This window comes from Balaenoptera ricei, chromosome 13 (genome assembly GCF_028023285.1).
Source record: "Balaenoptera ricei isolate mBalRic1 chromosome 13, mBalRic1.hap2, whole genome shotgun sequence".
NCBI classification, from domain to species: Eukaryota; Metazoa; Chordata; class Mammalia; order Artiodactyla; family Balaenopteridae; genus Balaenoptera; species Balaenoptera ricei.
Genome location: NC_082651.1, coordinates 103026738 through 103053966, shown reverse-complemented (window position 1 = coordinate 103053966; position 27229 = coordinate 103026738). Strand labels below are relative to the sequence as shown.

General features: G+C 39.5%; 1 protein-coding gene across 2 annotated transcripts in view; it reads right to left on the bottom strand.

Annotated features, from left to right (window-relative positions):
- Positions 1-2901: 2901 nt before the first annotated feature.
- Positions 2902-27229, bottom strand: part of SH3YL1 (SH3 and SYLF domain containing 1) — a 45856-nt gene continuing 21528 nt past the window's right edge. Inside the window, exons 6-11 of one of the 2 annotated variants that reach the window (XM_059942344.1) lie at positions 22784-22896; positions 21556-21684; positions 19367-19535; positions 18661-18739; positions 8432-8488; positions 2902-3758 (exon numbers count right to left, since the gene is read on the bottom strand). In XM_059942344.1, coding sequence (XP_059798327.1) covers positions 3568-3758; positions 8432-8488; positions 18661-18739; positions 19367-19535; positions 21556-21684; positions 22784-22896 — 738 coding nt within the window. In that variant the 3' untranslated portion in view covers positions 2902-3567. The remainder of the gene's footprint in view (positions 3759-8431; positions 8489-18660; positions 18740-19366; positions 19536-21555; positions 21685-22783; positions 22897-27229) is intronic. The other variant, XM_059942345.1, reaches the window with a different exon arrangement.

Here is a 27229-nt window from a genome sequence, read left to right as displayed (position 1 = left end):
GTTGATTCTTAAGTTCACACATGAAAATAAACAAAAAAGAACAGCCAGGGAAGCCTGCAAAAAAAAAAAAAAAAATGAGAAGAATTGCTTAACTTGCTACATTTAAAAAATACCATTAAGTCTTGTAATCCAATCAGTGTGGAAAAATGAGCAGACAAGTCTTTCCTGTATTTTCAGTTTTTTCAACTCACTATGCTTTAGACCTACCTTCAGTTCAATGATTCTCTTTTTGCCATGTCTAAATTACTGTTAAATCCACTTATTGTGTTCTTGGTTTATTCTATTTTTCAATTCCAATTTTTTTCATTTCTATCCTGTAGTGTCAATTTTCTGCTGAAATTCTCCACCCTGTCTTTTAATTCCTTGAATGTATACATCATAATTTATGATAATCCCATTGCAAATGAGTGCATTCACTGTATAATTTTTATAAGTTTAAAAGTTTAAATTTTGTAAGCTTACAAGTATGCAAGACAATACCACATAGCGCTTAGGGACACATACATATGTAATAAAAGTATAAAGAAATATATGGAATTAATAAACAGCTAATTCAGGATGATGATTACCTTTGAGTTAGAAAGGGAGGGAGATTGGGAAGAGTGTTTTATTTCTTGCTGGGTGATGATAATGCGAGTCTTCATTCTTTTTCCATGCCTTAAGAATTATGTTATAAAAAAGTCAACACATGTATGTATAAAATGTAAGTCTATAAGAACACAAAGCAGGATAAAAATCTGGAGCATAAGTATCGTTTGGCTGCAGTGTGGAAGCAAGGAATCAAAACTGGAAGCTGTGACAATAGTCTAGGGCTAGAGTTAAATTCAGAATACTCTACTGTTGTAATCGTGGTGGTTAAATCACTTATAAATCTAGTGTGAAGGTTAAATAACAAAGCATTAAAATAACTATAGTTACAAGAACTTGTTGATGGACACACAGGTAAAAGAGATAAATTGTAACATTAAAAGCATAAAATGGGGGGGGGAGAGTAAAAATGCAGAGCTTTAATATGTGTGCTAAGTTGTTATCAAGCTAAAACAAACTGTTACAAATATAAGATGTTTTATGTAATCCCTCACGGTAACCACAAAGCAAAAATCTACAGTAGATACACAAAAGATGAAGAGAAAGGAATCTAAGCATACCACTACAGAAAAGTGTCAAATCACAAAGAATGAGTGCAAGAGGGGAATATAGGAACAAAGGAATCACAAAACAACCAGAAAACAATGAACAAAGTGGCAATAGTAAGTCCGTACCTATCAATTATTACTTTAAGTGTAAATAGACTAAATTCTCTAATCAAAAGATATAGACTGGCTGAATGGATTAAAAAAAAAAAAGACTCAACTATATGCTGCCTACAAGAGACTCACTTCAGCTTTAAGGACACATGCAGACTGAAAGTGAAGGGATGGAAAAAGATATTCCACATAAATGGAAACCAAAAGAAAGCAGAGGTAGCTATACTTATATCAGAAAAAATAGACTTTAAGCCAAATACTGTCATAAGAACAAAGAATGTGATTATATACTGATAAAGTGGTCAATTCAACAAGAGGCAATGACATTTGTAATTATTTATGTGCCCAACATAGGAGCACCTAAATATATAAAGCAAATATTAATAGACTAAAAGGAGAAATAGACAGCAATACAATAATAGTGGGGTACTTTGATACCCCACTTTTACCAATAGATAGATCATCCAGACAGAAAAATCAATAAAGAAACATTGTCTTTAAATAACATGTTAGACCAATAGCAGCAGAATACACGTTCTTCTCAAGTGCACATGGAACATTCTCCAGGATAGAGCCTATGTTAGGCACAAAACAGGTCTTTATAAATTTAATATTGAAATCACATCAAGCATCTTTTCTGACCACAGTGATATGAAACTAGAAATCTACTATAAGAAGAAAACTGGAAAATTCACAAATATGTGGATATTAAACAACATGCTCATATATGGCCAGCACACAGATAACATCATACTCAACGGTGAAAATGTGAAAACTTTCCCTCCAAGATCAGGATGCCCACTGTCACCACTTCTATTCAGCATAGTACTGGAAGCCTTAGCCAGAGCAATTAGGCAAGAAAAAGAAATGAAAAGCACACAAATTGGAAAGGAAGAAGTAAGGTTATCTCTGTTTGCAGATGGCATGCATACTTATATCAGAAAAAATAGACTTTAAGCCAAATACTGTCGTAAGAACAAAGAATGTCATTATATACTGATAAAGTAGAAAACCCTAAGTGTCCATCAACAGATGAATGGACAAAGAAAATGTGGTGTATATAAATAAAAGCAGAAAATCCTGGAATTTGCGACAATATGGATGGAACATGAGAGTATTATGCTAAGTGAAATAAGTCAGTAAGAGAAAGACAAATACTGTATGATCTCATATGGGAATCTAAAAAAGCCAAACTCCTAGAAACAGAGAGTTGATTGGTGGTTACCAGGGGTCAGGAGGTGGGTGAAATTAAGAGATGTTGGTCAAAGAATACAAACTTCCAGTTTCTACGAGGAATATGTTCTGGGGATCTAGTGTACAGCATGGTGACTATGGTTGATGATATTGCATTGTACAATTGAAATTTGCTAAGAGAGTAGAACTTAAGTGTTCTCACACCCACAAAAAAGTAAATATGTGAGATGATGGATGTGTTAATTAACTAAGTGGGGATCCTTTTGCAATGCATATGTATTTCAAAGCATCATGTTGTACCCTTTAAATATTTTACAACTTTGTCAATTATATATTAATAAAGCTGAAAAAAAGAGGTTAGTAGCATAGTCATGGAGGTGGGTTTTAACATCCAGACCAACCACAGACCTCTGGTTACTTTACAAAAAGAAAATAAGAAAAACAAAGTCAAGACATTAACTTAGCATTTTAAAAACATTTATTTAGGGACAATGGAACCATATCAACATAACTTTATTCTACTGCTACCAATGAACAAGCGTAACCTCGTAAAGAAGGAAAGTTAACAGATGTCATCTTTTTTTAATGCATAGCGGTTGAATTTCTTTGTCATAGTGTATTTCTTATAGATAATTTTTAAGGATTAATATTCTAGTTAATACCTACAACTCTAAGTATTACTTAATACACTATTTAAGCTGATTTATTCTTTTCTAGTCACTTTGCAAATATATAAATTAGTATTCATGGCCCTATCCTTAAGATTCTCCAGATAAAATAAAGTCATCATACACCTAGCCAAATCAAATGTTTAGTGATGTTTGAAAATGAACACAAAAGAAATATGACCATATAAATTGGAGGATATTAAACTATTAAATAGTATCTGTGATAAAAATCAGTGGAAAGTATTTAAAGATATGTAACACTCTCTTTCTCTCTCTCTCTCTCTCTCTCTATATATATATATATATATAAACAAAATCTTTTACATACTGGATAAAAGTTTATGGAATAAACAGAAGTGTTTTTAAACTTATACTAAACATTGTTTAACTGAATAGTAAATCCTACCAGTATAGTAATAATATTTTTGTAATTCTCAAAGAAGAAAATAATATAAACTTTAATTCATGGTAACATAGTTGGCTGGAAAAATGCCAGTTTGACCTCGAAGGTTTCCTTCCCACCAATCAAAATGTGAATCTGTTTTTGTTATAACTGTGATTCTGTCTCCAGCTTGAAAATTCAAATCTCCTGGCTGTTGTCCTTCAAAAGAATATAGTGCTGTCACTTCTATAGGTTGGTTCAAATTGCCTAAAACAAGAAAAAAGTATTTATTCACATTTTTATGAGAAAAACTGGAAGTATGTGTAGGTAAGATATAAATTAACAACTCAGGGCTTGGTATTCTGATGTCGGAGGCCAGCAGAACTCACAGCACATGGTCTGTGTGATTTTCATCACTTTATTAAACTTACGCTTTTCTTCTTTGTAAAGAGCAAATATTTGGTAATAACATTTCCTAAATCCACACAAGTCAAACTGCATATTGCTATGTACTTAAATAGGTGTTTGGCAAATATTTGTGGTTATAATTGTTTAAATTTTGACTAAACTATAAGATAATATTATTGTTTTTCCAATTTTAATAGAATAGTCATGGTGGCTTCAATGAATTATAGCTATTAGATAAAAGCTGATATTTATGCTCTTGATTGTATCATAAAAGATCCAATTTAAAAACCGTGCTCTGTGGTCATTGATAATGAGGATTCCAGCTCGGATGCATTTGCTGTTTCATCAGTAGACACTTCTTTTCCCCAGCCTTTTACGGCTGTTTTCATTTCTGTACTTACTTGATCCTTTCTCTCAAAAGAGAGATGAAATTCAAATTAGCACATCAAGAAGCATGTCTACATATATTTAATCAGAACTTCAACCCATATTGGGAAAAAAATACCTTGAGAATTGAGTGGGTAACATGAGTAAATAAAAGACATTAAATATTACAAACTGTATAGCATCATAAGAAATCTAAAGAAACAGATACTTTCTGGGTACTCAGCTACATGGAATTTGGTATTTCCATGTTTCATATAATTTTGTGCAATTAGATGCTTGTTAAATGCATCTCAGTACAGTTGTACTGAAAATATAAATAACCAAATTCTAAATCCAGTTACTTATTTGAGCCTATAATACTATAATAAGAAAAAATAAAGTGACCTTGGCCTATTAGTAAGAAATGAAAATAGTCAACACTCTAGTTAAACTACATTTATTGAAGCACTGAATGTGTATCTCACACAAGATGGTGCTACAGTTCTTTCAATAAAGCATGAGCCATGTAGTTGAGTTCTCCTAAAGAAATAACTTTAATAATAACTAATATAATTAATTATATTAGCGATATTACTGGTACAGTTTTTTTCTATAAAACAGAAAAGTTCTGTATATTTTTATATTTTATACTGTATTTACTTTTAACCTGTTAACTTTAAGAAATGAGATTAAAAGTATGTCATTAAAAGAATAAAATTTTGATATAGTCTGGATAAAATCAAAACCAGCTAAATGACTACTAACACATATGAATGAACAGTCATTACTATGTACTTTGAAAAGTAGCTATAATACTACATTGAGATGGGACGTGCAGAAATGCCATGCCTCATTGTGATTAGATCAGAAGAATGTAAGTTAATGTTAAAGAAAAAAATCATTCTTAAAACTATTTTCCTATATTAATTAATGAAAACCCTTGAGTAACTCCTCCTCCACCTCTTGTCTCCCAGACATTTCGGATAATAGAAAGAAGCACGTAAAAAAAGAGTGCTTGTGAATATCAGGGAATGTTCTGGAAGCCACAGCCATCTTAGCTGCCACACATGTACACATCTGTAGCACTAATTACAAAATCAAAGATGCATAGGAATGGGGATCACCATGATAACAGGTGTCATTCAGTGTGGCTATAATCAGAGCAGCTCCTGTTCCTTGAGCCGGGCACTGTCATGAGCACCCTTGTTGCTCACTCCCTAGGAGGCAGCTCCCGCATCCCCACTTCACAGAATACGAACCTGAGACTTGCAGATGTTAAGTGATTTGCCCAAGGGGGTGAGATTTGAATCTCGGAAGTCTGTCTCCAGGCAATCTTAATCACTATTGAGATTATACCCCAGGGTCCTCAGCAACCATATGAGTCTTAAATTGCATTCAATAGACTGAACTTAGATTCATCAGTGCATTTTGCTTTTGTTAGGCAGACTTTCAAAGAGAACTATTATATTTTCCTGTATCACTGAGTTATCCAGACTGTACAAATAATAAGAATATCCGATGCTGATGACCCCTGGTCATCACTGATAACTGAATTTGTTTTTAGCAGTTTTAGAAATATATTTTATGATGAATAAATTAGAGGAAGAATGATATCATGACCTAAAGAAAAGACAGAGGGGATCACAGACTTGGTTCAATCCCTGCCCCCCGACCAGGGGTTGCCATTGCCTCTGAATTGCGGTTTCCAAATAAGATAATGGGAAAGATGGGTAGAAGGGCAAAGCAGATGGTTCTGAGTTGCAGCAGAGGACAAGGCAGTGCTGCTGGGTTTGAGGAGGCCAATAGTCAGCGTTCCTCTTCCCACCCGAGTTTCGAACAGAGGTGAGGCAGAGAGGGAGGTGTCATGGCTGGTAGAGCTAGTGAAGAATATGGCTAAGACAGGCAGACAGAGGTGTGCCAAGTTCCTCACCCAACTCACCAGTCAGGCAAATCCCTCTACCTCCTGGGAGGAGTGTAGGAGAGTCGGGAGTTGAGGGGTTGTTGGGAAAGTTCATTCACATGAAAACAAAGGAGTGAGCCGGGCCTGAGTAAGGGCAGGTGCTCCCAGGAGGGACCCCCGTTCACAGGCCGCTCAGTGCCATGCCCTGCTGCTAGCTTGTTCTTCAATAAGCTCAAAATGACTTAAAGTTCCTCTTTACTGTAAATATTTGTGATAATTTCCATAAGGAGAAGTTTAATGCCCACAAAAAAATTCATTAGAAAAGGTGAGCCAAGGAGATATGTTCTTCCAGGAAGGGAGACCACCCTGGAAACCATGGACGCAAAGCCCACTGGGTTACTATAGCAGCCAGTGTTCACAGACGCCTTCCTTCTGAGTAATATATGACTTCAAGTTTTATATTCCTGCACTCAAAAAAATCTGGAGGATCTCTGAAGCAATTGACCATTTTCATCAAAATATTCAAGTTTAATTCAAATAGAGGTTATTTTTCTCTCCCAAATCAGGGCTACGCTTAACAGGAAACAGATTACAATCAGCTTTGGTGATTGGCAGCTGCTCTGAGGCTCATAATTAGCAAGTCTGCGTCCACGGGATGCTGCTATTTTACTTCTCAGCGGAGCCTGCGTCATGTAACCCATATGCAGCCGACGCATCTGGCCCAAGACATGACTCAGAAGAAGAATCTCAGCCTTTGGAAGGTCCCCTTCAAGAAGCAACCAGAAATAAGAGAACACAGCTTTGGTTTTGTTTCACATTTACTGCAGTGATGAGCTGGGTGGCTGACTTGATCCTAGCACCCACGACCCTCCAGGCTACGTGTGGCGTCTATAACTTTGGCGACCACGTCCTCTGTAGGAGTGTGAGGGTCAATGGCGAGTGAGCCGGATGAGGCTCCCAGGCAAGGCCACCAGACCAGCGGTTCTCAAAAGGCAAAGTCTGGGGCATTTGTGGTTGTCACACCTGGGGAGGGGGTACTACTGGCATCGAGTGGGCTTAGTCCATGGGGGCTGCTAAAACCCACACAGCACAGGACAGCCGCACAATAGAGAGCTGTCCACTGTGCCCAAAGTGTCACTGACAGTCATAGGGTGGGTGAGAAGCGGATGATGGAGGCTGGCCGAGGAGGTACAGACCTTCAGTTACAAAAAACCCCAGTAAACAGGGCTGTGGACGCTCCAGGCTTGCTTCACCGAGAGGCCAGATGACAAGGTGGTTTGGAGCTTCCAAAGGGTGCAAAGCAAAAGTACGTACAATCTGGAGAATTATCGTTATGCCCGTGCAAAATTGCAGCTCGTCTGTGGGCACGGGACAGGCTGTGGGGAGCCAGATGTCCCGCTCAAATGGGTTTTCAACTTGAGCCTCAGGACTGTGGGTCATGACTTTTCCCTGCAAGGCTGATAGACCAGGTGTAAGGAAGTCCTTGGTAAGAATTTAACTGTTTCACACAGTAATGTAAAGTAAGATTTAATTTTTAAATAGACTTTAAATCTTTCCTTACATTTTCTTCTTCAAAATCTCTTATACTTTCAGAAAGAACTAAAAGAAATTAATATTTATATTAACTTATTACATGCTGTTTATACCACTTAACTTGTCCTACTCTCAAATATAAAAGCAAAACCCAACCAACCACCCAACCATGGGAAGTAACATTGTGTTTGGATCACACAGCCAGTGAATGAGAGTATTGGCTGTAAGTCAGTGCCTGTGTCTCCAGAGCCCAGTTAGGGTTTTGTTTCTTATTATTAGACATTTTCCCTCATTGCTTTTTAAGAGATATTTCTAATATTTATTAGGCATCTAGACTACAGGTACAGACTTTAGAGAAATCTGAGAAAAGGAACCCTACTTCCCAGAGTCACTTTGCCAAGGCCTTCTTGGGGGGGATCCACATTGGTGGGGGCGGGGGGAACCACAGCCTCTGCTCAATTGTAGCCGATGTCCCTTATCCCTCAGGTCCCGATGGGCCCCCTTCCCCAAGCAAGTCCAGCCTGTCTGTTGACCTTATCAAGTTTAATCATTCTAACCGTGCGGAGCGTGTTTTAAATGAAGTGCTTCTCAGGATAACGTGGATAACCCATAAATCAAAGAAGCGGTGCTGAACAACTTCCCAGGTATTTTCACAACCTGCCAGATTAATTAGGAAGTTTGTGATTATAAGATGGTTATGAATCATTTTTAAAACAGAGATATTTTTACTTACCAACTCTCTCACGGTAGCTGGAAATTTCAGGATAGAGATTATATTCATTTCTGTTACCTGAAAAAAAGTAAATAGATAAATAAAAGAGGGGGAACATTTAGAAAACTTATTAGTATATAGTATATAAAATACCCAAGAATGTCAAAGCTTGTTCTGTTAAGCAAATATTTTAAATCACTCTAACTGATAGAAATACCATTATTTTATCATCTTTAAATCAAGAGGAATACCTGAATATTCCTCAGGTATTCCTATTTTCTACCTGAAAATAGACCAAACGTAAGGCAGATGGTAAATGTCTGATATCCGTATGACCAGACGCACATAAACTACAACTCATGGCCTTGCAATTACACATTCATGAAAAACACAGGCACCTCTTTTTCCAGAAAATACCTGAATAAGAAAATTTGTAATCCCCAAGCCAGTGATTTTCAGACATTCTTGCTTGCTTAACATCTAAAATAATTTTTAAACAGCAATTATTCACTTGTATGTTTTTAAATTGATACCTAAAATTGTTAACTGTAAGCTTAAGGGTGTACTTTTTAGCATATTTCAATATCAATTCACATTCATATCACTCCCTTTTTGGATAAAAGGATCTAAATAGGATAGTGATCTGAACCCATCAGCATTCATTAAAGAAAATCAACAAGATGTTTTTAATTTTTAACCTTCAAATCATATTTTCATTTCATTTGTCCCAAAGATTTTTTTAGCAATGTATTAATATTGTACTTTATGTAAGTTTCTACAACAAAAATTTGTACATAAATTTACTTTTAAAATTTTATTTTATGTAACATGATCATCTATTAAATAATTTCTTATAGATTGAGTTATCATGATCATTATTAGCACACACTGATCAAAACTTTAAATATAGTATGAATTTGTTAATTTACTAAACAGGAAAGTAAAACGTTATTTGAAATGAATCTCAATAAGTGGACAAGACTTTTAAAAATTGGTTCATATACACAGGATGACTAGTATTTCTGGAATGACATAGTTTCAACATAAAATTGTATTTCAGTGTTCTTTTTTAAAGATATAGGTGTTAAGAAAGCTGGCTGTTATAAAAACTAGAGAGGGAAAGAAAGAGATATTTTATAGGAATGTAACAGAATTTTTTATGTGCCTTCTAAGATAGAGGTAAAAAAAAACCAAAAAAATCGCATAGTGATCTATCATCAAAACAATAGCAATAATAAAATATTACTTATGAAATAATAAACTATTACTATTATAATTTTTTATTTTGGTGATAAGTAGCTATGTGATTTAAAAAATAATATATAATGATAATATTAATTACTATTCTTATTATAAATTCAGATAACAGTGCCATTAGGTCTCTCTTCAGCTTTGTTGAAAGCAAAAAAAAAAAAAAAAAAAATGTAAATCACCTAATCTACAAAGTATTTACTGCTCATCAGACTTAACTAACTATACCAACATTAACATCCATATTTCAAACTGGATCATTGTTCTTACCTTTTGGGGACAATGTACTGTAGTATGATTAAGATGGTTTGGGGTTTGCTTTTCTTATTCAAGTATGAAAACAAACTACTGTGAAAGGATAGAACACAGAGAGGGTAGCCTGCACGTCATGTTCTCACTTGGACTGGCTTTAAGAAAGAACACATGTGGAAACTGGTCATCTGTAAACTGTATCTCTTAAATTACCTATGCCCAGGTGCACTTCCGCAGTCTCTGTGTTCCCCCTAAGGATAGAGGTACACCACTTTGAAGGCCAGTGGCCTCAGAAGTTTATGAACAGAAAAATATAGAAATAAACATTGGCAAGGTGGGGAAGAGGGTACAAATATCAGAGAATCTATTTTTAACAACTGACTATAAACAAGAGATTTGGGGTTGGTGACCATATATAAGACAAAATATATGCAAATGAAGACTTTCTCAACTATTAAAATAAGCACTCTGAAATATAAATGGGAAAGTACATTCCATTCAACACAGCAAACCAAAATCACGAAGTATTTAGGAATAAATTTAACAAGAAAGGCACAGAAACTATGAAATCTTAGGAAAGACATAAAATAATATCTCAACAAATGGAAAGCATAAAACAGGAAGATTGTCATACAAATGCCAAATTTATTAGCTTATATATGTAATGTTACTGGAATTAATATCAAAAAAATCACAGAATTCATGTAAGTACATAATATTACTTCAACTAGAATTGCATATTGGGGGTCGAGGGGAGTATTGGTAAAATGATCTTAAAGTATATGAAGAGTAAGTATCCAGTAATTGCAAGAATAAAACACTGCAAGAAAATTTAGGATACCATGAATGCAATCTTGTATAGGAGGGAAAACCTTAACCATGACTAAAAAATACAAAACCTATGAAAATAGGTGACAGATATATTTTTACATAAAAATTAAAACTTTCATATAGTAAAATACATGAGAAATAAGATCAACAGACAAATGATACATGTAGAAAAAAAAACTGTCATCCAAATGACAAAGCCCTTAATATACAAAGCACTCCTACAAGTTGAAAATGCAACAAATATTCCAATAGCAAAAAATTAACCAATGAAATAAAGAGACTTTTCAGACAAGAGTAAATTCCAAATACCAGCAATAGTATGAAAAAATATTTAAATCACTAATAGGGACAAAAACAATCCAATTAACACGGAGATATAACCAACCCTCAGACTCGTAAACACTTCAAGACACTCCAACACTAGCAGTGATGAGGAATGAATATGGTGAGGAATGTTACGGTGGGGCGTGTGCATAGTAGGGAGTATAGGTATATGATGGGGGTGCACATGGTGGGGAGTGTATATGGTGGGGAGTGTATATGGTGGGGAGTGTATATGGTGGGAATTGTATATGGTGGGGTGTGTACATAGTAGGGAGTGTAGGTATATGATGGGGGTGCACACGGTGGGGAGTGTATATGGTGGGGAGTGTATATGGTGGGGTGTGTACATAGTAGGGAGTGTAGGTATATGATGGGGGTGCACATGGTGGGGAGTGTATATGGTGGGGAGTGTACATAGTAGGGAGTGTAGGTATATGATGGGGGTGCACACGGTGGGGAGTGTATATGGTGCGGAGTGTATATGGTGGGGAGTGTATATGGTGAGGAGTGTATATGGTGAGGAGTGTATATGGTGGGGAGTGTATATGGTGCGGAGTGTATATGGTGGGGAGTGTATATGGTGCGGAGTGTATATGGTGAGGAGTGTATATGGTGAGGAGTGTATATGGTGTGAAGTGTATATGGTGGGGTGTGTACATAGTAGGGAGTGTAGGTATATGATGGGGGTGCACATGGTGGGGAGTGTATATGGTGGGGAGTGTATATGGTGGGAAGTGTATATGGTGAGGAGTGTATATGGTGAGGAGTGTATATGGTGGGGAGTGTATATGGTGAGGAGTGTATATGGTGGGGAGTGTATATGGTGCGGAGTGTATATGGTGAGGAGTGTATATGGTGAGGAGTGTATATGGTGTGAAGTGTATATGGTGGGGTGTGTACATAGTAGGGAGTGTAGGTATATGATGGGAGTGTATATGGTGGGGAGTGTATATGGTGGGGAGTGTATATGGTGGGAAGTGTATATGGTGAGGAGTGTATATGGTGAGGAGTGTATATGGTGGGGAGTGTATATGGTGAGGAGTGTATATGGTGGGGAGTGTATATGGTGAGGAGTGTATATGGTGGGGAGTGTATATGGTGAGGAGTGTATATGGTGGGGAGTGTAGGTATATGATGGGGGTGCACATGGTGGGGAGTATATATGGTGGGGAGTGTATATGGTGGGGAGTGTATATGGTGGGGTGTGTACATAGTAGGGAGTGTAGGTATATGATGGGAGTGTATATGGTGGGGAGTGTATACGGTGGGGAATGGCTAATGAGACTCTGCAGTAGTAAAAACTTTTAAAAAGCAATCTACCAAATCTGTTAAAAATTTAAAAATATACCCTTTGACCTGTCATGTCCTTTCCTGGTAATTATCTTTTAAAAAGTGTCAATGTTGTAGACAACTTAACTTTAAAAGATATTAATTGTGGCATTGCTCGGCATGGGAAAAAAACTGAAAGTTAATATCTATCAGTAGGAGAGTGGCTGAATAAAATATGTACATCTACACGATGGAATATTAAATAGCCTTTAAAAAGAATTAATTAGAGTTGTATCAGTTGATTCAGGGATTTCCATGAGGTGCTGTGGAGCAAAAGGAACAAATAAAACCCACAAACAAACAAGCTACAGTAAAGCATAAATAATACGACAGCATTTTTGTGAGACAACAGCAAAATATTCTGCCCATGCGTATCTACGTGTTTGCACACGTGCCCACGTGTAGGAGTATAGAAACACGGAGAAAAATATCACTCCTGTTGTTCACATGGGTGTGCTGGGATGAGTATGGAAGAGGGTGCCGTGCAAGTTAAGACAGAGGAGAAATGGGAAAAAGAGAATGACTCCTAAAAGAAAAAGAAAAAAAATGCTTTCAAAAACCATATTTATGAACCACGTATGTACTTATATAAAATTACATATGTGAGGATATATAAAAAATTAAAAATTAAGATTTTGTTTTTTAATAAAGAACTTAGGAATAGGTCAGGTTTAAAATAAAAGGTTGAGGGCTTCCCTGGTGGCGCAGTGGCTGAGAATCCGCCTGCCAATGCAGGGGACACGGGTTCGAGCCCTGGTCTGGGAGGATCCCACATGCCGCGGAGCAACTAGGCCCGTGAGCCACAATTACTGAGCCTGCGCGTCTGGAGCCTGTGCTCCGCAACAAGAGAGGCCGCGATAGTGAGAGGCCTGCGCACCGCAATGAAGAGTGGCCCCTGCTTGCCGTAACTAGAGAAAGCCCTCGCACAGAAACGAAGACCCAACACAGCCATAAATAAATAAATAAATACATAAATTTATAAAAAAATAAAAAATAAATAAAAAAATAAAAGGTTGGAAATAGATACCAGTTTAAAATTTTCCTTTTATTGAATAAAAAATGGGTGTTCGCAACTGGGGATGATCCGCTGCGTGAGAAAAGGTGATGCGCATGTGAACAAAATAGGAATCGAGCAACAAACAAGGAAGCTGAAAACGTCAAGGGAGAGGAGAGTGTTCACAAGGACATATGGTGAATAGAGTTGAGTTTGCAGAAATGTGCACAGGCAAGAAGGTGGGCTGGCAAGGACACTGCAAAAAGTAGGGAGAGCAGCCCCTGCCGACACAGATCGACAGATCAGAAGACACGAGATCACTGTGGGAAACAGACAAGCCAAGGCTGGCTAGGGTAGGGGATCCAGTGACCAAAGATGATGGTGAGATTTTAAAATACATGCTCAGGAAGAATATGCAAGAGAAACGAATCTTCCAAGATTTTTCCATTGTTAGGTGAGAGGAGTTTCTTGAGATAAGGTAAGTAGCTTCTTAATCTACACTGACAAGGAATTGATATTGAGGACTAACAGGATTTTTATGTAAGCATGATACAGATACCTATTCTCTTAGCAAGGAAATTTTAGAAACACTATGTATTTTAAAGTATACACATGGGTCAAATTTTATGTAATCACTCAGATCTAAAATATCAATAAAAATAGATTCAGTGCTCACATCTTGCTACTGAAAATAAGAGCGTAAACAAATTAATCAGCACAACATGAAAGAAAAATAGACTATCCCATTTGGAAGAAGACAGCAGCATCCCAAGAGAATGGGATACAGAGTAAGTTGTTAGGGGGGGATGGTGGGTAATAAAGAAGAATAGGTCTAGTTCCTGAGGATCTTCCTGGAAGGGGTGAATTTAAGCTAAAGGCACAGCCAGGAATCAATATAAGGGCCATGAGTCATGTTTCAGGCCCAGTTCTCACCTGGGCATGAAAACTGGGCAAATGGATACAGAACACGGAGGGGGAGGGGCAGAACAGGCTTCGCGCCCTCGGCAGCACTTTGACACTTCCGGTCCTCCTCCCAGAACTTATCATGTACTGTTGACCCTTGAATAATATGGGCTTGGACTGCGTGGGTCCTCTTATGCGTGGGTTTTTTCCGATAAATACACTGGAAAATTTGTCTGAGATTTGCCACAATTTGAAAAAACTCACAGATGAAATGCACAACCCAGAAATATCAAAAGAATTAAGAAAATGTTAGGTGTGTCATGAATGCATGGAATTTATGTAGATACTAGTCTATTTTATCATGTGCCACCATAAAATATACCCAAATCTTTTACTAAAAGTTAAAATTTATCAAAACGTATGCACACACACACTTATAGACCCTATATGGCACTATTAGCAGTGGAGAGACATGTAAACAAATGTAAAGCTGCAGTATTAAATCGTAAGTGCACAAATGTACGTACTGCACTACTGCAATAGTTTTGTAGCCACCTCCTGTTGCTGTAGCGCCAAGGTGAGCCGAGGGTCGCACGTAATCATCCCCACACGAGGAGCAATCTCTCCAGTAAACTGTGTGTCACTGTAATAAGTCCGCTTTCATGGTTCTGGTGTATTTTTCATTGTATTTAGTATGATACCGTAAACCTTGAATAACACCATGGGACCCATACAAAGTGCCACTAGTGGTCCTGGAAGTGCTTCCAAGAAGCAGAGAAAAGTCATTACAAGCAAAAGCTGAACTGCTTGATGTACACTGTAAATCGAGGTCTGCAGCTACAGCTCCCCACTATTCCAACATAAATAAATTCAGTGTAAGAACCGTTGTAAAATTTGAAAAGGAGGGACTTCCCTGGCAATCCAGTGGTTAAGACTTCACCTTCCAATGCAGGGGTTGCAGGTTGGATCCCTGGTTGGGGAGTTAAGATCCCACATGCCTCGTGGCCAAAAAACCAAAACATAAAGCAGAAGCAATATTGTAACAAATTCAATAAAGACTTTAAAAATGGTCCACATCAAAAAAAAAAATTAAAAAGAAAGAAAAGGAAATTCCTGAAGCTGTTGCTGCAGCTACACGGACAGGCGCATAAATCTTGCATCTTTTGTGAAATACCTATTTATCTTGTATTAAAAATACAGTTTTTAATGTGGGTGCAGGATTGCTATCGACTCTAATATGATTCGAGAAAAAGCAAAGTCATTATATGACAGCTTAAAGCAAAAAGAAGGTGAAGGATCTAAAGCTGGAGAATTAAATACCAGCAAAGGCTGGCTTGATAATTTTAGTAAATTATCTGCTTAAATACTGTCAAGACAACAGGAGAAGCATCTTCTGCTGACCAAGAGGCAGCAGACAAGTTCCCAGATGCCATTAAGAAAATCACTGAGGAGGTAGGACATCTGCCTGAACAGGTTTTTAATGCAGATGAAACTACCCTATTCTGAGAAAGAAAAATGCAACCAAGGACATTTATTAGTAAGGAAGAGAAGTGAGCATCACGATTTAAGGCAGGAAGGGATACAGCAACTCTGCTCTTTTGTGCAGAGGCAGTGGAGTTTATGATCAGGACTGCCCTCATCTATAGAACTGCTAAACTCCAAGCCTAGAAGGGAAAAGATAAACGCAAGCTGCCCATCTTCTGGTTGTACAAAAAGAAGGCCTGGATCATGAGAACCCTTTTTCTGGATTGGTCCCTGAAATCAGGAAGTACCTTGCCAGTAAGGGACTGCCTTTTAAAGTTCTTTTGATATTGGACAATGCCCCTGGCCCCCCAGAACCCCGTGAGTTCAACTCCATGAGTAGACCACCAAGTTGTGTACTTGGCCTCAAACACAACGTCTCTATTTCCAGCCTCTAGATCAGGGGATCATCAAGACCTTTAAAGGCTCTCATCACACATGGTACTCTACGGAAAGAACTGTTGATGCTACGGAAGAAAACGCCTATAGAGAGAACATTAGGAAAGTCTGGAAGGCTTACGCCACTGAAGATGCTATTTCTTATAGGAAAAGTCATGACAGCCATCAAGCCTGAAACAACAAACTCCTGCTGGAGAAAACTGTTCCAGATGTCGTGCATGACTTCAGAGGATTTACAGCAGAGCCAATCGAGGAAATCATGAAATAGATTGTAGATATGGCAAAATAGATGGGGGCGGGGGGTTGCTGTGAAGGGTTTCAAGATACGAGTCTTGGAGAATTTCAAAAGCTAATAGACACCACACCGGAGGAATTAACAAAAGATACTAGATGGAGATGAGAGCTTCTGAACCAGTGCCAGATGATGAGGAAGAAGATGTAGAAGCAGTGCCACAAACAAACTGACATCAGACAATCCGGAAGAGGGTTCTGATTATTCAAGACTGCTTTTAACTTGTACGATACGGGCACTGAAACTAAAGCAAACAGTGGAAGGAGGACTGGGATCCTATAGACACATTTTTAGAGAAATGAAAAAGCAAAAATGTCAGACGGAAATTATGATGCATTTCCATCGAGTTACACTGAGTGTGCCTGCCTCCCCTGCTTCCCCCTCCCCCGCCCCTCCCCCACCTCTGCCACCCCTGAGGCCAACCTCCTCCTCCTCCTCCTCAGCCTGCTCAACGTGAGGACGAGGAGGATGAAGACCTTTACGATGATCCACCTCCACTTCATGAATAGTAAATAATCATCATGCTGTTCAGTTAATAAACTTTTCTGTGGTGTATGTGTGAATGTCCTCATGTGAAAATCTAATCATTGTATGGGACGTCTTTGTGTTATCACCATCATCGCCTAAGTGTTCATCGTGTGCAGCATCATGGGCAAGACTTGTATAGAAGCGGATAGCCCATCCTCACATAGGCATAAGGGGAGTCATATTTAATACAAAGTTAATAATGTGTTAGTTTTCTTACTGTTTTATAACTTGGCTTTCAAAGAATTACATTGCTGTACCGTATGCCCCTCTCTCCCTCTCTCTCTCTCTCATAATTGGAGAAACTATCAGACTTCATCGCATGTAAGTGGTTTTTAAAAAATGTAACAATGTTTCTAATACTGTATTATCACTATGGCTGTAATACTGTGTGCCATAAAAATTTCATAACTTTTCATTCATGAGTGTATAGGCTAGGCTACTGTGAAGCAGTCACATTGCTGCTTCTTTTTCATCAATGCATGAGTGACTATACCTGCAAATACGAATTTCTTCTTCCATTATCTTTTCATTTTTATGTCTAGTGTTAGTAATACATAAAACAGTTACAGTTTTTTGTATCATATAAGACAATATTGATGTACATACTGACAGACAATTCATCTTGGAAACAATGTAAACTTATGGTATAAATATATACAGTACAGTACAATGTATTTTCTTTTCCTTATGATTTTCTTAATAATATTTTGTCTAGCTTACTCTATATAAGAATATAGTATGTAACACATATAACATACAAAATACGTGTTAATAAACTGTTTATGTTATCAGTAAGACTTCCAGTCAGCAATGGGCTATCTGGGGGAGTCAAAAGTTATATATGGATTTTTGACTGCATGAGGGCTTGGTGTCCCTAACCTGTGCATTATTCAAGGGTCAACGGTACTTCCTTCCAGTAACTGCAGTTACTTTTCCACCTGTAATATCTCTGCTCCTAGAAGGAAAGTTCCTTAAAGGCAGGAGATAAGTTAGATTCATCACTGTGCTCTCAAAAGCCACAGCCCAAAGCCACTTGCAGAACAGTTAATTATTACATGAAACATTGCCTACTTTAATATATTGCTATTTACTGGTAACCTCTATACATGAAAAGCAGAATTCCAAGAGTGACTGTCATAAAAATGAGTGATGGAAAGAGGTGTAAAGGCCAAAAACCTGGTGCTTTACGAATTTATCCTATTTTTAAAACCACCTTATGAAACCCTGAGCTCCCAAGAATGTATGGTCAAATTAATATTCAGAAATATAAATCTATGTGTATATGAGAAAAATAGGCTTATTTTGTTTCCATTTCAAATTAGCAGGATAATAGTCTTTGGAAGAAATGACAAAAAAAGAAAAACTTTAAAGATAAATCACTTTGTCAATTGGAAAAAGCATTTTCTGAATGAGAATAGACGTTTTCACAAATTACAGGAATGAGAATTTGCCTTGTATGTTTAGAAGAGGCCGAGCATTTGTTTTTCTCTCTTTAATACTCATTAGTTCTTCTATTTGATGCAAAGTAATGACTTTAGATCTATCATTAAATGTAGCTTGATTTCTTAATAATATTTCACGATTACTTAATTATAAATATATTTGAATTGCAACACAAATATTTACTTTGAGAGCCAGAATTCAGCTGTACTTGTGCAGACGATTGCTGTGGTCTTGACAATGGTTTTGAAGGCAATTCTTTAGCCTGGGAGGAACAACAACAACAAAAAATGCACGTGATTTTAAAACTCTGTGTTTACTTAGGACCACATAAGGCTTTCCCCCCGCTCCCCCCAGTGGGTGTACACGCAAACGTTATCCTGTGCACTCGTTAACAGAGCACATGTACTGCTCTGGGCCACATCTGGTTGAACTGGACAACATGCGGGTGACGGCAGGGGGCGCGCTTCTATAACCGGAAGCTTCCCTCATCCCGGCACCTCTGACACCGCGCAGGCGGAGCAAAGCGAGGCGCTGAGCGATGGACCCGGATGGAAAGGGCCACGCGGCTCCGAAAGGTGCGGAACTCGAAGAACGAGGCGCACAAAACCCTCTGCACGTCAAGGCCCCGGGCTAGTGGCAGTTATTAGTATTATTAATTAATATTATAAAGTTCTATCCTTGCAGAAATGCAATCATGGAAAACCATGTTTCTTCCTGAAATTTGCATAGATGACTGTCAAGGTTTTATGACATTTTCACAAGAACTTTATGTTAATGAAATGACAAGGGAAGCGTAGTAGGTTATTAGAAACCTGGTATCAAGGATAGAATGTTCTATATAAAGACATTTTCTGTGGCTACTAAGAAAAATATAAAAACCAAGCATTACAGAAACCTTCTTCTGCTCCCGTGCTGCTTTTCTTGCATTGATTCGTTGTCCGTCATTTTCATACTTTTCAGTAAAAGAATCAAGAATTTCATAAAGATCTTCTGCTTCAGCAGGCCGTGGTATATCTCCAAATAAAATGTCATAAGCTCGAATGTCTTGACAATAAAATCTAATAAGAAATATATTAAGAACATTTCTTTTGCAGACAGAGATCTTTTCTAGAGTTAAATGTAGGACACACGCCTGTGTATGTGTGTATGATTTACTCACATATAGCACTTCATATATACTACTTTTCAAACACTAACTACAAGCCATAACCCATGTTAAAGCCTCTAAATTCACCTCTCCAAGCTCACCTCTAGAGGCAATCACCATAAATGGTCTGATATTTATATCCTTTTCCCAATAATATAAAAGCACATCATATATACATACAAACACTTATACATAAAAACATATATAGAACATTTATATACAAATGCATATAATAAACACATAAATATTCATATAAACACTTATACACATATAATTACAATCACATACGTATACATCTTTATAGGTTTTTACTTTTTAAGTTTCTTATAAAAATGGTGCGAACATATAGTTTCCTTAAAATGTTTATTTGTATCAAAATTATGTAAGGATTTGCCTGACACGTTTAGAAGCCCTGCAACTGATTAAGAAGTATACGTGTTTTAGTTTATCCAGGATTTAGGTGAACTTTAGTTGGAAAATCTTCCAAAGGCCTAGAATCACAAATTTCTAAAAGCATTCTTAACTTAAATTTCTCAAATTTAAAAAACATTTCTCTTGACTTTACAAGATGGAGAGTTCTGCGAACCTTACTTTCCCCCCATTCCTCCTATCTTCTGGTTGTTGAGGTCTGCACTGAACGTTTCTGCATGTGCTCTGGGATTCTGGGTAAACGGGCACCGCAGACTTGGTACCCAACTTCTCTCAAGTCTGCTGTAAGCGGCAGACGTGTGTCCACCACCAGCTGGGGCAGCCCTGTCAGGGTCACTATTAGTGGGATTCCTGCCAGGTTCTAAAATTAGTCCTCTCAGTCTTAGCTTTTTATCTTTTTCTGGGCAATTAGACATATTTTAGTGGAAATACAGAAGAGCAGTTTTGGGAAAAATCAGCCAGATGCCAGTTTAAAGTGGAAGCTCCTCGATGCCTGTTAGGGTACTTCCAAATCTTGTGTTTTTTAAATCAAAATTGGTCTCTATCTTATGGAAGAAAGATAAAGGCTGAGCCTAACAATAGGAAACCTCTCATGAGGAACCCTGCACTTCGACGTTATGGCTGCTTCCCTTCAGCCTCACGAACCAACCTCGGCTGGCTTCACGCTTTTCTTCTGCAGCTTCCTCAGCTCTCTCAGCCAGAACAGAATTAAAAAGAATTAGGGCTTTGCTCTGGATGAGGCTTTGGCTGAAGGCAATGTTGTGGCTGGTTTGATCTTCAGTCCAAACCACTAAAACGTTCTCCGTATCAGTAGTAAGGCTGTTTCGCCTTCTTATCATTTGTGTGTTCACTGGAGGAGCACTTGTAATGTCCTTCAAGAGCTTTTCCTTTGCAATCACAGCTTGGCTAACTGTTTGGCACAAGAGACCTAGCTTTCGGCCCATCTTGGCTTTGACATGCCTTCCTCACTAAGCTCAGTCATTTCTAGCTCTTGATTTAAAGTAAGAGACGTGCAACTCTTCTTTTCACTTGAACACTTGGAGGTCTTTGTAGGGTTATTAATTTCAATATTGTTGTGTCTAAGGGAATAGGGAAGCCTGAGGAGAGGGACAGAAACTTGGGGGCAGGGGGTGGTGGTGAGTGGAAACAGCCAGTCTGAGGAGCCATCAGAATATACACACAGTTACTGATTAAGTTCTCCATCCTATAGGGGTGCAGTTTCTGGTGCCCCAAACAATAACCATAGTAACATCAAAGGTCACTGATCACAGATCACCATAGCCAATGTAGTAATAATGAAAAAGTTTGCAATATTGCAGGAATTACCGAAATGTGATGCAGAGACACAAAGTGAGCAAATGTTGTTGGAAAAATGGTGCCGACACAACACTTGCCTGTACAGAGGTACTCTGTACACTCTTAAGAACGACATGAATCTACAAAGTATTATTTTCCCATCGCACGTTTTTCAAATCAATTAAAATTATTTGCCTTGCACTTACTTTCGGTTAGTTTCTTTCCTCTCAATCAAACAGCTACCTTCTAAAGATATGCCAGCGAAGAGGCCTCTTGACTTGCAGTAAGTAAAGACAGCAGCTGAGCTTCTTAGGGAGACGTCTCCTTCTAAATTCCTGCGAAACGGAAGGCTTTGCATCACAGAACTGTAAGCACCTTCACTTAAGGATGACTGTTTGGCACTGTACTTCTAACCCGAAAGAAGGATCTTGCTCTGCACTTACTTCAATCATTTTTTTTGGGGGGGGGGTAAGAAATATTGTTTATTGAATATTTAATGAGGTCACGTCCATAGGGCTTTCTTTTTTTTTTTAATTTAATTTTATTTATTTATTTTTTATATAGCAGGTTCTTATTAGTTATCTATTTTATACATATTAGTATATATATGTCAATCCCAATCTCCCAATTCATCCCACCACCAACCCCATCCCCAACTTCAATCATTTTCACATATTTTACTTCCTGCTGGCCTAAGCTAGGTGTGTTCACAGTGGTCTAGAGGACGGACAGTTCGTGGCAAGTACATAGAAGGTAAGACGGCTGTAGAACAGTGTGATGCACGTGGAGAACACACGCACAGCTGATATTTTCCCATATTGTCTTCCTTCCCTAAAACGGAAACACACCTCAAGAGTAAAAGACTGTGGTTCTTTCTGCAGTGAGTATTTGCATGGAACTTAGAAACCTTTTTAAATGATTTTACTGAGTAACTTCTATAAACAGTCTGGGTTTAAAATATTTAATTGCTCAATTAACTCAAGAATAGTTATTGATTAATAGAGAAGGAAAATACACTTTAAGTATTGTAAACATCACTCAAGGAGAACACTTCCATTTCAATGTTTCACAATTTAGTTTGAAAAAAAAACCCCTTTTTTTCCCTGATCAACGCTGCCCTTTCTCAGTTAATTAAAATTGACTCGACCTGGCTCCTTCAAAGCTTAAAGGTAAATTTTATGTTGATTCCGGTAGATACAACAGCCTGCATTTCTGAAATATTTAATTTCTTTTTGTGTGTTTTAGTTTCAGATTTTCTCATTTTATCACAATGGCTGTGTTTTGTTTATTATTTGTAAGCAGCCTCAAACCCTCTGGGACATGTGTAAATCATAAATTTCTGTCACTTTAATTCGTTTCTCTTAATGAAAAACAATATAGTTTTAAAGCCTTTACTATCCAAGAGCTGTTCAAAAGGGATTTCAGAGTACTCACCTTCCCAAGGGCCCAACTGCCACAGTCAAATTCCCTCCAAGTGTTAGGTTACCACCTTTTGCAAAAGCTTCTACTGCTCTGTCATAATTCAAAATTATTACCAAATCCGATACCTGAAATGTAGACAGCCATTTATTTTAAAATAATCATGCCTAAATATCATTTAAAATATATGTTTACTAAAACTCAACATACGATATGTAATGTAGCAAGAAAGAGCGTATGAAAGCAGAGTGGTGCTGTATTTTGAGCTGAGGGTGCAAGCAGCTAACCTTCCCGCAGGCAATCGGCGCGCAGGCCTCCGGGCCGCCACTGTGCATCGAGCACGTGGTGGGAGGTCTCCGGGCATCGATTTCTTCTCAGCAGCCTCACGGGTTAGTGAGGCTGAGTGACGTGTCCTAGTGACACCTGAACAGGTCACACACAGGTAGGTGGGAAAGGTCAAAAGGCTTCCTCAAACTAAACACTTCACCAAAGCCAAGCCGGAGAACGAGAACGAGGAGCAGGTCGGAATGTCCGGGGGCCCGAGTCTAGTCCCCACCAGCGCCCCTGCAGGTCAAGCGACCCCCAAGCAGGAGCCGCCCCAAAAGTGCAGCACACCAGGAGGAAGATTAGTTAACCAGCAGTTATGCCTATTACCAGGGTTAACCCTCCAAGTAAAAGCAAAGCTGGAGCGAGTCTCCACGCTCTGGGCGGGTCGCTGGGGACAAGGCGTGTTCTTCAGACTCGCCTCCGCTGGGGCGGGACCCCCGGTGAGGCCGGGCAGGGTGCCCAGGCCACGGCCCCTCACCCCACGAGCCCAGGGGAGAGGCGCCGGCTGGGGAGGCCAGACTTTCAAGCCCAGCTCCCCTTTGCAGTACCGGGCCATCTGGGGCATTTTGGCTCCATTTGGCCTTTTCATGGTTAAAGGCCAGGGCAGGACCTGCTCCCTGAACCACGGGGAGGTCAAGCACGTGTGTCAAGTGCCGGAGAACAGAAGGCCTGAGGGCCTGGCGCTGGGAATCTGGGCTCAGAATGGAAACCATTTGGGTGTTAATTCCACTGCTGCCCCTGGCATATTGCATGACCTTGGGCAAATGATTGAGCGGCTCAAAGCCCCAATCTCCTCTGTAAAATGGGTATAATAGTAATCATTTATAAGTATATATAATCGTATAGGTATATGTATATACATGTATGTATGCATATACACAAATCTAGGGTTGTTTGAAAGATGAGTTGAAATCATTTGTAAACCCTGGCATATTTACCACATCTCAATAAAATATGCAAAGGCCAAGCAGATGTTTAAAAGATGACTTCATTTATATCGTTCTTTAAATGTTTTGAATCTTTGTTTTCAGCTGACAGAAGAATCCGATTATTACCAAACGTGATTGCACTTGGAAGGGCCTAGTGGAATTCCTGATACAGTTTAATTTGAATTCCTTCATGAAAAAACACACTCAAGTTCCGTAGGACAGACCAAACACGCCAGCTAATTGATGCATGCCAGACATATCACTGTGACTCATGTCAACTGTTAATTCCATTTTATACATGGACAATTTCTGAGGATCATAGTGTTGAATGATACAGAATTATTTAGCGTTTCTCATGCAAAGCTAAGCAATTTTGCCAGATTATATAACCAAATCTTATATACTTTTTAAGATAACATATATGAAATTACTTTGCGTAATGCTTAGTGTATACACACTCAGATAGTATAAGTCTCTAGCCATGACCTTGTGGATACTCTAGTTGTTATGTCTCCTTCTACTTGGTACGTCTTAGGATAGTTAAGTAAGGCACAACTATATGAGTCAATAAAGAAAATAAATTAATCCTTTAACTTTATGTCTAGTCTCAATTCAGTTCTCCTGAAATAAGAGTAAGATAATCCTGTGTTCTTTTGTGACATGACTAATCAGAGAACCAGGTCCAAAGCACCACAGTTTGAAGAGCAGCAGTACGGCCAATGGCTCTTGATTTATTTCCACAGCTTAGAATAAAAAGCAAAACAGATTTCCTGAAAGAAAACTGGAGCAATGGAGCCATAAACAGTTAAGACAGACATTTAAGAATTTGATAGAGGCTTCTTAATAAGTTTGCATTAAGATACAATTAACTGTAAATAAAATGCGAGTTTTACAATTAAACTCAATTCTTTAAAAAGAATTTTAAAAAATACAACTATCATGCAGGAAAAGCTGGGGGGGGGAAATGTTCTCAGGAACCAGAGGGCTTCTCGTCCCCTGACACCCTGTCCCCAACACGGCACTGCCCCATCTCCCTCTCAAGTGTTTACCCACCTAGAACCCAAGCCACCGAGTCCCCGATGCTGTGGTCCTGTAATGAAGCGATAGCTTTCAAGCCCCAAATCCAGACAACCTGGCGAGAAAGCCCAGGGCTCCCTCCGGTGGTTCTAGTGAGACCGTCCCCCAGCCCCATCCCTACCCTCCATAGAAGGGTCTTCTTTCCCATCTCTCAAGCCATTCTGCTCGGGAGTCTGTCTCACTCCCCAGAAAGCCTCATCGTGTGGGCAGTAAGCTTTCACACTCTCGGTACGTGGCGTCATCAGCCTCAACGTCCAACCCACATCTGAGGGGTTCCCATCGCCTTCCACTCCTCACACCAACAGATCCTCCCCTTGCACAGCAATCTTAGGGGACTTGGAAACTGAACTCTGATCTCTAACAGTAGTCTCTCAACTTAAGCCTAGATGCCTTCCTCATCATTAAAGTAAAAGAGTTCATCCAAATTCTCCTGGAAAAAGCGGAGTCATTTTTCTCACATTACAATCTTGGGTGAAAGCGAGGTTGATCTGACTTGATGGCCCAGTGTGGATTCTGGATTTTGGTAAACAACGAACAATTGGATAATCCAAGGTATCAGGGTTTTCAGACCTTTGGGCTCTGCTATAATTGTCCTGGAAAGAAAATATTAATGGTGTTTAAACCAAGTCTTAGCATTATCTTTCCTTACTCCACTGACTTTTAAATCTTTCATTTGTTGTTGTTGTGTTTGGTGGGTGTGTGTGAGTTACACAACCTTGGGAATTCTCAGCAGTTCTCATGAGTGGACCAGTGCCATAATCTATATTTAACTAATGCCCAAGCTCCTGAAGGCCAACAGATTCTGTCAAAAAACGACACGTCCCTAACTTCACATACCTTCAGAACCTTAACCTGGTCGAGATTCCAAAGCGGAGCTAAATCTAGACTTCCTGATAGTCAAGTCCGCTTTCCACGTGTAATGAAGGGGTCACCACCTGGGGGAGGCAGCACGGGGGCGGAAGCTCGCAGGGGGTCCTGGGCTCAGGAGAGGGGTCTGGTCCCACCATGGGGGGCGCTGCAGTCTCCTCCAGCCCTGCTACCACACGCCACACCCACGTGCTGCCAGGTGGCGAGAGCAGCCGACCCCAAACGCCAGCCCCCTTGCCTCTCTCGTAAGACCTGCCTTCTCTTCCCGTCATCAGACCAGGGCGACTCTACCTGGAACCATGGCCTTGCTTGGACCCTTCCCCTTCTCTGTCCTGCTTCCCTCAGCCCCTTAGAGTTTCCCCCCCCAACCCAGAACATTTGCTCAGTAAGTCACGTGCACCATGAGCCCCGTCTCAGGCTCTGTGTCCAGTGAAACCAGTTAGAGACAACCACACACCACCTCTGCAAGCTGCTTAGCACCTCTGTGCGTTGAAAATAATCACATGCGCCCTGCCTACCTCATCCGTGCCCTGAAATCCACGGCGTGTCACACGGGTGGACGTTACAGTTCGGACCAGACGGGGCACTAGAAGCGAGGAGACTCACGCAAGCAGCCACGGAAGCCAGAGGCCCCCCGAATGGCCAGCCTGTCACCCTCCGGCTGGAGGCGTCACGTAACGCAGTTACCTGACGGCAATGACGGCAGCGACGGCCACTCAGCGTGGCTACGGCACGGAAGGGATTCCACGAGAGTACATGTGAGGGTTTTATGTGAATGTTAGCCATTATTGCTAATTATTCCATTCCAAAACAGAATGGCAGATAATTAAAGTATTCAACAAACATCTAATAGTTTGAACCGATGATACAGTGCTTTAAAGAAACAGATTTATTTTGGGTGTCTACTTGTGCTTGATACTTGGCCAGTCTGAGGACACAGGTTTGAAGGACTCAAAATCTAGGTAAGGGCCAGGCAAGAAAGTCTCCAGACTGGCGCATGTGCCGAGCGCTCCATCCCGCTAGGAGCAAGCGGGCGGCGGAAGAAGAACGCCAGAGAGGAGCCCAGGCAGCCTGGGGGGCTGCAGACTCGAGGGCGTGGGTCCCCCTGCCTGCGTCGGTCACGGCCTGCTGCACTTCATTGGAACTGGAGCTGGGGCGACAAGAGCATCCAGCCGTGGGAGCTCCGCGGGCGCATGGCCGCTGACCCCCAAGCTCCCTCGCTCATCCTGGGCCAGAGCTGCACCCAGAAGGTAACTGCGTG